The sequence below is a fragment of the Rhinoraja longicauda genome, chromosome 12, assembly GCF_053455715.1.
Source record: "Rhinoraja longicauda isolate Sanriku21f chromosome 12, sRhiLon1.1, whole genome shotgun sequence".
NCBI classification, from domain to species: domain Eukaryota; kingdom Metazoa; phylum Chordata; class Chondrichthyes; order Rajiformes; family Arhynchobatidae; genus Rhinoraja; species Rhinoraja longicauda.
Genome location: NC_135964.1, coordinates 12,238,161 through 12,250,218, shown reverse-complemented (window position 1 = coordinate 12,250,218; position 12,058 = coordinate 12,238,161). Strand labels below are relative to the sequence as shown.

At 43.5% G+C, this 12,058-nt stretch overlaps 1 protein-coding gene across 4 annotated transcripts in view; it reads right to left on the bottom strand.

Moving 5' to 3' along the window:
* pou2f1a (POU class 2 homeobox 1a) overlaps positions 1-12,058 on the bottom strand; it is a 106,103-nt gene that overhangs the window by 36,467 nt on the left and 57,578 nt on the right. For all 4 annotated transcript variants that reach the window (XM_078409037.1, XM_078409038.1, XM_078409040.1 and 1 more), the window contains 4 exons: positions 7,836-7,961; positions 7,322-7,498; positions 6,801-6,939; positions 4,916-5,010 (listed from right to left, as the gene is read on the bottom strand). In XM_078409037.1, the coding sequence (XP_078265163.1) occupies positions 4,916-5,010; positions 6,801-6,939; positions 7,322-7,498; positions 7,836-7,961 (537 nt within the window). The remainder of the gene's footprint in view (positions 1-4,915; positions 5,011-6,800; positions 6,940-7,321; positions 7,499-7,835; positions 7,962-12,058) is intronic.

The following is a 12,058-nucleotide window of genomic DNA, read 5'->3' as shown; positions in this document are numbered from 1 at the left end:
ATTGGTTTGGAGGAATAGGGGGTTATTTAAACCAACTGTCTGAGTCTATGAAAAAAATCAGAAAACTGAAATAAAAGAAGAAAGTGCTGGAAGCACTCAGCTGATCAAGCAGCATCTGTGGAAAAATAAAAAGTGTTAATGGTTCAAGTTGAAGATACTTTGGCTCAAACACATCTTAGGAAGAACCTATCATTGCTAGAAATTTCCTCAGGTAGACTACAAGTCTGATCAAGTGGTGAAGGCAAAATAATTAACATCCCAGCCCAGGCTCTGCACCAATGACTCCGTCCACATTACACAATGCCTTGGAAAAGCTGCCGACATAATCAGATCCCCCCACCCACCCACCGATCACTCGCACTTCTCCCTGCTCACATCAGGCAGTAAATACAAAAGCTTGAAAGCGCACACCACCAGACTTAGGAACAGTGTCTTCCCCTCCATTATCAGGCTTCTGAACGGTCCTTCCATAAACAAGGTTACTGTCCAACTCATTTCTACCCCCATTGGACTTTGTGTGTGGAACTGGTGCGCTACAAAGCCGAGAGCTATATTCTGTACTCTGTATCTTCCCCTTTGCTCTACCTCTTATATTCAAGTTTGACGATTGTGTTTTTGTATAGTATATCTGATCTGATAGCATGCAAAACAAAGCTCTTCACTGTACCTTAGTACACATGACAATATAAGCCTAAACCTAACACATTTTAAAATGAAAAATTGATAACAAATGTGAAACTAACGTTATGTAATATCTTGCCTTAAATGGATCAATCTCTGCATTTGAGATTTTGGATGACTTAAAATTCTGAATTATACAAAAGATCTTAAATCATTAGGAAGTGTGCAGGAAGTGTGTCCAGCTGCAGCTCCTGGCAAACCGCATTGAACGGTTGGAGCTGCGGTTGGACTCATTCTGGAGCATCCACGATGCTGAGAAGGTCGTGGATAGCACGTATAGTGAGTTGGCCACACCACAGGTAAAAGATAAGCGGACAGAAAGGAAACGGGTGGCCACTAGCCAGCGTAGCAGTAGGCAGGTAGTGCAGGAGTCCCCTGCGGTCATCTCCCTCCTAAACAGATATGCCATTTTGGATACTGTTGGGGGAGATGGCTCATCAGGGGAAGGCAGCAGCAGCCAAGTTCATGGCACCGTGGGTGGCTCTGCGGCAAAAGAGGGGAGGAAAAAGAGTGGAAGGGCTATAGTGATAGGGGATTCAATTGTAAGGGGAATAGATAGGCGTTTCTGCGGCCGCAAACGAGACTCCAGGATGGTATGTTGCCTCCCTGGTGCAAGGGTCAGGGATATCTCTGAGCGGCTGCAGGACATTCTGAAGGGGGAGGGTGAGCAGCCAGTTGTCGTGGTGCACGTTGGCACCAACGATTTAGGTAAAAAACGGGATGAGGTCCTACAAGGTGAATTTAGAGAGCTAGGAGATAAACTAAAAAGTAGGACCTCAAAGGTAATAATCTCTGGATTACTACCAGTGCCACGTGCTAGTCAGAGTAGGAATAGGAGGATATTTCAGATGAATACGTGGCTTGAAAAATGGTGCAAGGGGGAGGGATTCAAATTTTTAGGACATTGGAACCAGTTCTGGGAGAGGTGGGACCAGTACAAACAGGACGGTCTGCACCTGAGCTGGAATGGAACCAATGTCCTAGGGGGAGTGTTTGCTAGTGCTGTCGGGGAGGATTTAAACTAATGTGGCAGGGGGATGGGAGCAGGAGCAGAGAGACAGAGGGGTGTAAAATGAGGGTAGAAGCAACAGGTAGCAAGGTGAAAAGTAAAAGTGGTAGGTAGACAAATCCAGGGCAAAAATCAAAAAGGGCCACTTTTCAACATAATTGTATAAGGGGTAAGAGAGTTGTAAAAACAAGCCTGTAGGCTTTGTGTCTCAATGCAAGGAGTATACGTAATAAGGTGGATGAATTAAATGTGGAGATAGTTATTAATGATTATGATATAGTTGGGATTACGGAGACATGGCTCCAGGGTGACCAAGGCTGGAAGCTCAACATCCAGGGATATTCTATATTCAGGCGGGATAGACAGAAAGGAAAAGGAGGTGGGGTAGCGTTACTGGTTAGAGAGGAGATTAAAGCAGTGGAAAGGAAGGACATTAGCTTGGAGGAAGTGGAATCGATATGGGTAGAGCTACGAAACACTAAGGGGCAGAACACGCTAGTGGGAGTTGTGTACAGGCCACCTAACAGCAGTAGTGAGGTTGGGGATGGCATCAAGCAGGAAATTAGAAATGCATGCACTAAAGGTGCAGCAGTTATAATGGGTGACTTCAATCTACATATAGATTGGGTGAACCAAACTGGCAGGGGTGCTGAGGAAGAGGATTTCTTAGAATGTTTGAGAGATGGTTTTCTAAACCAACATGTCGAGGAACCAACGAGAGAACAGGCCATTCTAGACTGGGTATTGAGTAATGAGGAAGGGTTAGTTAGCAGTCTTGTTGTGCGAGGCCCCTTGGGCAAGAGTGATCATAATATGGTAGAGTTCTTCATTAGGATGGAGAGTGACAAAGTCGATTCAGAAACAAGTGTTCTGACTTAAAGAAAGGTAACTTTGAGGGTATGAGGCGTGAATTGTCCAAGATAGACTGGCGATTGATGCTGAAAGGGTTGACGGTGGACATGCAATGGAAGGCATTTAAAGGTCGCATGGATGAACTACAACAAGTGTTCATCCCAGTTTGGCAAAAGAACAAACCAGGAAAGGTAGTGCATTCGTAGCTAACAAGGGAAATCAAGGATAGTATTAAAACAAAAGATGAAGCATACAGATTAGCCAGAAAAAGTAGCATACCAGAGGACTGGGAGAAATTCAGAGTCCAGCAGAGGAGGACAAAGGGCTTAATTAGGAAAGGGAAAATAGACTATGAGGGAAAACTGGCAAGGAACATAAAAACAGACTGCAAAAGCTTTTATAGATATGTCAAGAGAAAAAGATTAGTTAAGGCAAATGTAGGTTCCTTGCAGTCGGAAACAGGTGAATTGATCATAGGGAACAAGGAGATGGCAGACCAATTGAACAAATACTTTGGTTCTGTCTTCACTAAGGAAGACATAAACCGTCTGCCGGAAATAGCGGGGGACCGGTGGTCTAATGAGATGGAGGAACTGAGGGAAATCCAGGTTAGTCGGGAAGTGGTGTTAGGTAAATTAAATGGATTAAAGGCAGATAAATCCCCAGGGCGATAGGCTGCATCCCAGAGTGCTTAAGGAAGTAGTCTCAGAAATAGTGGATGCATTAGTGATAATTTTTCAAAACTCTTTAGATTCTGGGTAGTTCCTGAGGACTAGAGGGTAGCTAATGTAACCCCACTTTTTAAAAAGGGAGGGAGAGAGAAAACGGGGAATTATAGACCAGTTAGCCTAACATCGGTAGTGGGGAAAATGCTAGAGTCAGTTATTAAAGATGTGATAGCATCACATTTGGAAAATGGTGAAATCATCGGACAAAGTCAGCATGGATTTACCAAAGGCAAATCATGTCTGACGAATCTTATAGAATTTTTCGAGAATGTAACTAGTAGAGTGGATAAGGGAGAACCAGTCGATGTGTTATATCTGGACTTTCAGAAGGCCTTCGACAAGGTCCCACATAGGAGATTGGTGTACAAACTTAAAGCACACGGTATTGAGGGTTCAGTTTTGAGGTGGATAGAAAATTGGTTGGCGGACAGGAAGCAAAAAGTAGGAATAAACGGGTCCTTTTCGGAATGGCAGGCAGTGACTAGTGGGGTACCGCAAGGCTCAGTGCTGGGACCCCAGTTATTTACAGTGTATATTAATGATTTGGACGAGGGAATTGAATGCAACATCTCTAAGTTTGCGGATGACACGAAGCTGGGTGGCAGTGTTAGCTGCGAGGAGGATGCTAGGAGGCTGCAGAGTGACTTGGATAGATTAGGCGAGTGGGCAAATGCATGGCAGATGCAATATAATGTGGATAAATGTGAGGTTATCCACTTTGGCGGCAAGAACAGGAAAGCAGAGTATTACCTGAATGGTGACCGATTGGGAGAAGGGGAGATGCAACGTGACCTGGGTGTCATGGTGCACCAGTCATTGAAAGCAAGCATGCAGGTGCAGCAGGCAGTGAAGAAAGCGAATGCTATGTTGGCATTCATAGCAAGAGGATTTGAGTTTAGGAGCAGGGAGGTTCTGCTGCAGTTGTACAGGGCCTTGGTGAGACCGCACCTGGAGTATTGTGTGCAGTTTTGGTCTCCTAACCTGAGGAAAGACGTTCTTGCCTTAGAGGGAGTACAGAGAAGGTTCACCAGATTAATCCCTGGGATGGCGGGACTTGCATATGAGGAAAGACTGGATAGACTGGGCTTGTACTCGCTGGAATTTAGAAGACTGAGGGGGGATCTTATAGAAACATATAAAATTCTTAAGGGGTTGGAGAGGCTAGATGCGGGAAGATTGTTCCCGATGTTGGGGGAGTCCAGAACCAGGGGTCACAGCTTAAGGATAAGGGGGAAGTCTTTTAGGACCGAGATGAGAAAACATTTCTTCACACAGAGAGTGGTGAGTCTGTGGAATTCTCTGCCACAGAAGGTAGTTGAGGCCAGTTCATTGGCTATATTTAAGAGGGAGTTAGATGTGGCCCTTTTTGCTAAAGGGATCAGGGGGTATGGAGAGAAGGCAGGTACAGGCTACTGAGCTGGATGATCAGCCATGATCATATTGAATGGCGGTGCAGGCTCGAAGGGCCGAATGGCCTACTCCTGCACCTATTTTCTATGTTTCTATGTTTCTATTATCAGTCTGGATTTTAAAATTGCATTTTCAATGTTATGCCAACTTTTGTAAAGGCAAAAGCAGGGATGTTTAGTGAAACTACTGATGCCTGAAGGTAATGTTAGTGCATAGTCAGTCCTATCAAACTGACCTGCGTGCTCAAGGTGATGCTTGGCTGAGACTGCAGGAGGTTGGCTTGGCTTTGCTGAGGTAGTTGTTGTAGAAGGTTCTGGGTTTGTATGAGACCTAGCATGGAAATGAAAGGACATAATTCATGAAAATAGCCACCATATTTTAAGTTTATCACATGCTCAATTGAAAGATACAGAAGCCAACCCGTTCATTGTATATGTAATGGGTATACAGTCAACTCTCATTATAACGGACTGAGGGTGGGGTGGGTGGGTGTTCGTTATTGCCAATTGTCCACTAAAACCAAGTAAGGGATTATCATTGTGTATCTTCAATTGTTCATTTCCACTTCTTATACAAAGTGCTGGATTAACTCAGAAGGTCAGGAAGAACCTCTGAGAACAAGGATAGGCGAAGCTTTGGGTGGAGACCCTTCCTCATACTCTTGGTCCGGAATGGGGCCTGGAATGCAGCCAGGTTGTCAGCCCAGGCCTGTTGGTGCCCGGGGCAGAGGTCCACCCACCATATCCAATATCCGTTATAAAGAGGTCCATAAAAACAGGGGCTTACTGTATTTCAATTGTTAATAGGCTAACAAATTGCTGAGTTTACCATTACTGAGGAGACAAGTTTGCAGCAATCAATGAGCATCTTGTACACCCATAAGGGATTCTTTTCTAATTTGTGACAACCTTGTAAAGCAAATTTTCCCCAAAACCTCTAGGTTTCCCCCCCAAAAAACAAGATATTTTTGGTGTGCAGCTGGTATAGTACGCAGCTGTCTAATTATAGAATCCCTTGTCCGTCACTTGCTTTCATTCATTGAATATTTTTTGCTGATATGAACTTTTTGTTTCATTGATCGTAATCAGTCTGAACAAAGCACAAGCACAACAGTTTAAGGTGAAATGGAACCCTCATAACAAAGGGAACTTGAGGTTTGTCAGTCTTGGCTGGTTTCAAAAACTAAATCACCACAAATTAGCAGCATCAAGATTAGCAGAATCATTTTTTTAAGTTTAGTTTAGTTTAGAGATACAGTGCGGAAACAAGCCCTTCGGCCCACCGTGTCCGCACCGACCAGCGGTCCTCGTACATTAACACCAGGGACAATTTTCACATTTATACCAAGCCAATTAACCTACAAACCTATACGTCTTTGGAGTGTGGGAACAAACCGAAGTTCTTGGAGAAAACCCACGCAAGTCGTGGGGGAGAACGTAGAAACAAGCACCCATAGGGGGATCTTATAGAAACATATAAAATTCTTAAGGGGTTGGAGAGGCTACATGCGGGAAGATTGTTCCCGATGTTGGGGGAGTCCAGAACCAGGGGTCACAGCTTAAGGATAAGGGGGAAGTCTTTTAGGACCGAGATGAGAAAACATTTCTTCACACAGAGAGTGGTGAGTCTGTGGAATTCTCTGCCACAGAAGGTAGTTGAGGCCAGTTCATTGGCTATATTTAAGAGGGAGTTAGATGTGGCCCTTTTTGCTAAAGGGATCAGGGGGTATGGAGAGAAGGCAGGTACAGGCTACTGAGCTGGATGATCAGCCATGATCATATTGAATGGCGGTGCAGGCTCGAAGGGCCGAATGGCCTACTCCTGCACCTATTTTCTATGTTTCTATGTTTCTATAGCCAGGATCGAACCTGGTCTCTGGCGCTCAAAGCACTGTAAGGCAGCAACTCGACCGCTGCACCACTGTACCACCCTGTCAGGAGAGGATACTTGCTTGTGGACAACATGTTCAGAGATATGAAGAATCAACTAACTTTGTAACTCATTCTCCAAAACCAACCCTCCTTCAGACAGTATTTTCACAATTCCTACTTCACTCAACATACAAAACATTGGAGCTGTCTCTGATTTTATTTCCTCCTATGTTAACAAAGCCCCTTCACCTTGCTGTCCCTGTGGAGTCTGTGAGATGATGAACTGCGTGGGTTGCAGGTTGGTGGTGATTGGGTGGCCCGGTTGCACCAGGACAAACTGCTGCAGATTCAAGTTCTGTTGCTGCAACTGTTGCAACTGTTGCAGATCCTGCAAGAGAATAAAGGGTATTTTGAAAAAAGCATATCTGAAGAATAAATTTTACTGAGATGATTGACTTTCAGAATCATAAAACAATTATATTAGAAGTTAATTGAAAAATTCTAAAATGCAAAAGATGATTTTGATTTGTGACAATTAGATCAAAATCTATTACTGAATAGTCAATTTGTATAGAAAGCCCCCCAAAAAATATTTTAAAATTTTTAGCATTAGCTGCATATGTTTGCTTTGTTCTAAGAGTTTTTATTATTATAAAAAAAATGCAAGATGATGTACTGATTTGGTAACCAACAGTTCCAAATCAACTCCTTCCAAAGGCAAAGTTTCCGAGGCCATAAAAAGCAGAGAAATAAAGCGTATGCTTGCGTACTTGTATTTGGATTGGTTGAGCAATGGGTAGTTGTGCCATAGGAGTTGCTGCCGTGGCAGAGATGGTGGCTCCTGCGGCATTATGCTGCTGATTTGCTGAGTGTTGGACTGCAGCAGCCAGTAGCTGGGCCTGCGCTTGCTGGATTAACAACTGCTGCTGCGCCGTTGTCAACGTTAACTGTAGGGAAAAATAAATAACAAAGTAGGATTATGTGGTGTGTATTGTCCTCAACAGTACTTATTTTCATCTTCACAGCCACACATGGAGGAGTTACTACTAGGCTGTCTCTAGGCATGTTGGTCGGTGTGACGTGCACGTCTCTAGGCTGTTCACTTATCTGCAATATTACAAATTAAAACAGACATTCAAAGTCTTGCTGACAAATACTCCTGGAACTGCAAAATGGCTTATTTGCAGCATAACACTTTTTTTGCTGGTGAAAATATAACTCAATAGAATCAGCCATAGAAATTCAAGTAGGTTTGGACCTTTAAGTTGAAAATAGTCAACCTACCCCGGTGATCTGGCCTCCAGCAAGCATAAGCTGTGACTGTGGTAGGGCGGTCTGTAACGATGATTGCAGTGATGACTGAATTATTGTCTGCTGGGACGAGGAATCCCCCGATTCCTCACTTTTTACCTTAAAAATACCAAGTGGAATTGGTTAGATCATTTTTACTGATAGATTTCTTGAAAAAGTAAACCCTGAATGGGTTGTCCATTGATTGAATCAATATCTAAATTTCCAATTCAATGGAACAAAAAAATTAAGCACCACTATTTTTTTATATTAATCAATGACCAAAATTATCACCAAGTTTTTTTAAACCATAAACTCACCTCAAAATTCCTCAACAATAGAGGTCCTCTTGTGACTGGAAGAGAAACTACCTAGTGTTCAAATGGTTTTGCAATGATTTGAATTTGTCGATGTTAAAGTAGTTCATAAACTATTTTGCATTCGATTTTTATCTTGAATTTTACCACCCACTTTCTGTCCATTAACGAAAACCCATACCACTCATGATTATCATCATTAGAACTATACAGCATGGAACCAGGCCCGTCAGCCCATATTATTTTTAAACTTGCCCACACCGACCAACATGCCCCTTCGATACTAGCCCCACGTGCCTGCGTTCCACACCTATCCTAAGATAGGCACAAAAAGCTGGAGTAACTCAGCGGGTCAGACAGCATCTCAGGAGAAAAGGAATAGCTCCCCTTTCTCCTGAGATGCTGCGTGACTGGTGAGTTACTCCAGTTATTTGTGTCTATCTTTGCTTTAAGCCAGCATCTACAATTCCTTCGCACAATAAACCTATCATGTAAGTGTCCAAGTGCCTTTTTAATTTTGTTAATGCACCTGCCTCCTTATTCCTTAACTTGTAAAACTGGATTCATTTCCTGTCAGTCTGATGCGTTGCCACTCCAGAACAAAACATGGACATGAAACAACACAGAACCGCCACAATTCAGCACCAAAGTCTCAATAGACAATAGGTGCAGGAGGAGGTCATTCGGCGCTTCGAGCCAGCACCGCCATTCAATGTGATCTTGGCTGATCATTCTCCATCAGTACCCCTTTCCTGCCTTCTCCCCATACCCTCTGACTTTGCTAACCCTTAAGAGCTCTATCTAGCTCTCTCTTGAATGCATTCAGAGAATTGGCCTCCACTGCCTTCTGAGGCAGAGAATTCCACAGATTTACAACTCTCTGACTGAAAAGGTTTTTCCTCATCTCCGTTCTAAATGGCCTACCCCTTATTCTTAAAACTGTAGCCCCTGGTTCTGGACTCCCACAACATTGGGAACATGTTTCCTGCCTCTAACGTGTCCAGCCCCTTAATAATCTTATATGTTTCGATAAGATCCCCTCTCATCCTTCTAAATTCCAGTGTATATAAGCCGAGTCGCTCCATCTTTCAACATATGACAGTCCCGCCATTCCGGGAATTAACCTAGTAAACCTACGCTGCACGCCCTCAATCGCAAGAATATCCCTCCTCAAATTTGGAGACCAAAACTGCACACGGTACTCCAGGTGCAGTCTCACTAGGGCCCTGTACAACTGCAGAAGGATCTTTTTGCTCCGATACTCAACTCCTCTTGTTATGAAGGCCAACATTCCATTGGCTTTCTTCACTGCCTGCTGTACCTGCATGCTTCCTTTCAGTGACTGATGCACTAGGACACCCAGATCTCGTTGTACGTCCCCTTTTCCTAACTTGACACCATTTAGATAATAATCTGCCTTCCTATTCTTACCACCAAAGTGGATAACCTCACACCTATCCACATTAAACTGCATCTGTCATGCATCCGCCCACTCACACAACCTGTCCAAGTCACCCTGCAACCTTATAGCATCGTCCTCACAGTTCACACTACCACCCAGCTTTGTATCATCTGCAAATTTGCTAATGGCACTTTTAATCCCTTCATCCGTCATTAATGTATATTGTAAATAGCTGCGGTCCCAGCACAGAGCCTTGCGGTGCCCCATTAGTCACTGCCTGCCATTCTGAAAGGGACCCATTTATCCCCACTCTTTGCTTTCTGTTTGCCAACCAATTTTCTATCCATGTCAGTACCCTACCCCCAATACCATGTGCTCTAATTTTACCCACTAATCTTCTATGTGGGACCGTGTCGAAGGCTTTCTGAAAGTCGAGGTACACCACATCCACCGGCTCTCCCCTGTCAATTTTCCTAGTTACATCCTCAAAGCATTCCAGAAGATTAGTCAAGCATGATTTCTCCTTCGTAAATCCATGCTGACTCGGAACGATCTTGTTACTGCTATCCAAATGCTCCGCAATTTCGTCTTTTATAATTGACTCCAGCATCTTCCCCACCACTGATGTCAGACTAACTGGTCTATAATTTCCCATTTTCTCTCTCCCTCCTTTCTTAAAAAGTGGGATAACATTAGCTACCCTTCAATCCACAGGAACTGATCCTGAATCTATAGAACATTGGAAAATGATCACCAATGCGTCCACAATTTCTAGAGCCACCTCCTTAAGTACCCTGGGATGCAGACCATCAGGCTCTGGGGATTTATCAGCCTTCAGTCCCATCAGTCTACCCAACACCATTTCCTGCCTAATGTGAATTTTCTTCAGTTCCTCCGTCACCCTAGGATCTCTGGCCACTAGAACATCTGGGAGATTGTTTGTATCTTCCTTAGTGATCTAACTGATACAGATAAATGGCTGTGGGGGCAAATAGAAATATCACACAAACCCCAAGTAATGATAAATTATTCACATTTTCACTCCCATCAAAAAGAAACATTAATTAACTCAAAAGTGAAATAAAAATTGCCTCCTATAAATTCTTGCATTTAGGTTATGATAATGCTTAACCTCCATTAGTTGAACAATCCAGAATAGTTCATTATTAAGTTACAAGGTTCCATTCCTGAGTACTGCTAGCAAGTTAGCAATGGGTCACCCAGCAATATGTTTAAATAAAACGAAGATCAGGCAAGGGCAACGTGTAGTTAAACCACAGCGTTTAACTCAATCATTCTGATACACCGTGCACCGAGTTCCCAGGCAGCAGGAGATGCCTGCAGCCTCTCTGCAGTTGGCAAATGCATCCCACCACTCTCCCAAATGCTCACTTGTCTGTAAGGGCAGTACATGTTGGTCATTCATAGCCTGGAGAGGACCTAGACTGACTACAAAAAAAATCACATGTTGCAGTTGGTATTCAGGTTTTACTCATATTGCTGACGCCATCTGCTGGCAAAGTTAAATAATTGCAGCTGTAATTCTTTCCCAGGACTAACTAACTGCGTGGAGACTTCCTTCTGCATACCAAGATTTTACTTAAAAGTTATTCCATCCAGCACAAAGTGGGCAAAGATAGCAAATAGTTGGGAAAAGATTATCAGAAAGACAGCATTAAATTAGTTGCAGGAATGGTGTCAAGGGGAGAGGGGAGAGATTTAAAGGAGTTCAGAGGACATCACATGGACAAGGTGGGCCGAGAGGGCACATTTTGATGCTGTATGTTTCTGTGACTCTATGAAGCAAGAGTTCCAGCTGAACTCCAGAGAAATGCAATGAGGAACAGGGGCAGAATGAAACTGCAAAGATGCCTGGCGTGACAACACACTGAAAAAGGTGATTGTCTGGTCATAAGGTCAGAGGAAGAGGAGTAGAATTAGGCCATTCGGCCCATCAAGTCTACTCCGCCATTCAATCATGGCTGATCTATCTCTCCCTTCTAACCCCATTCTCCTGCCTTCTCCTCATAACCTCCGACAGCTGTACTAATCAAGAATCTATCTATCTCTGCCTTAAAAATATCCACTGACTTGGCCTCCACAGCCTTCTGTGGCAAAGAATTCCACAGATTCGCCACCCTCTGGCTAAATACATTTCTCCTCATCTCCTTCCTAAAAGATCGTCCTTTAATTCTGAGGCTATGACCTTTAGATCTAGACTCTCCCACAAGTGGAAACATCCCCTACATAACCACTCCATCCAAGCCTTTCACTATTCTGTATGTTTCAATGAGGTCCCCCCCTCATTCTTCTAAACTCCATCGAGTACAGACCCAGTGCCGACAAATGCTCATCAATGGTTAGTTAACCTACTCATTCCTGGTTTGACAAATTAAGGACCTGCAATTCTTAACAGAGATGGGAGAATTAACTGTGGGAGGGTTACGAACTATTTCCATTTAAGAAAATCAATTTTATGAAGCATAATTATATTTTAG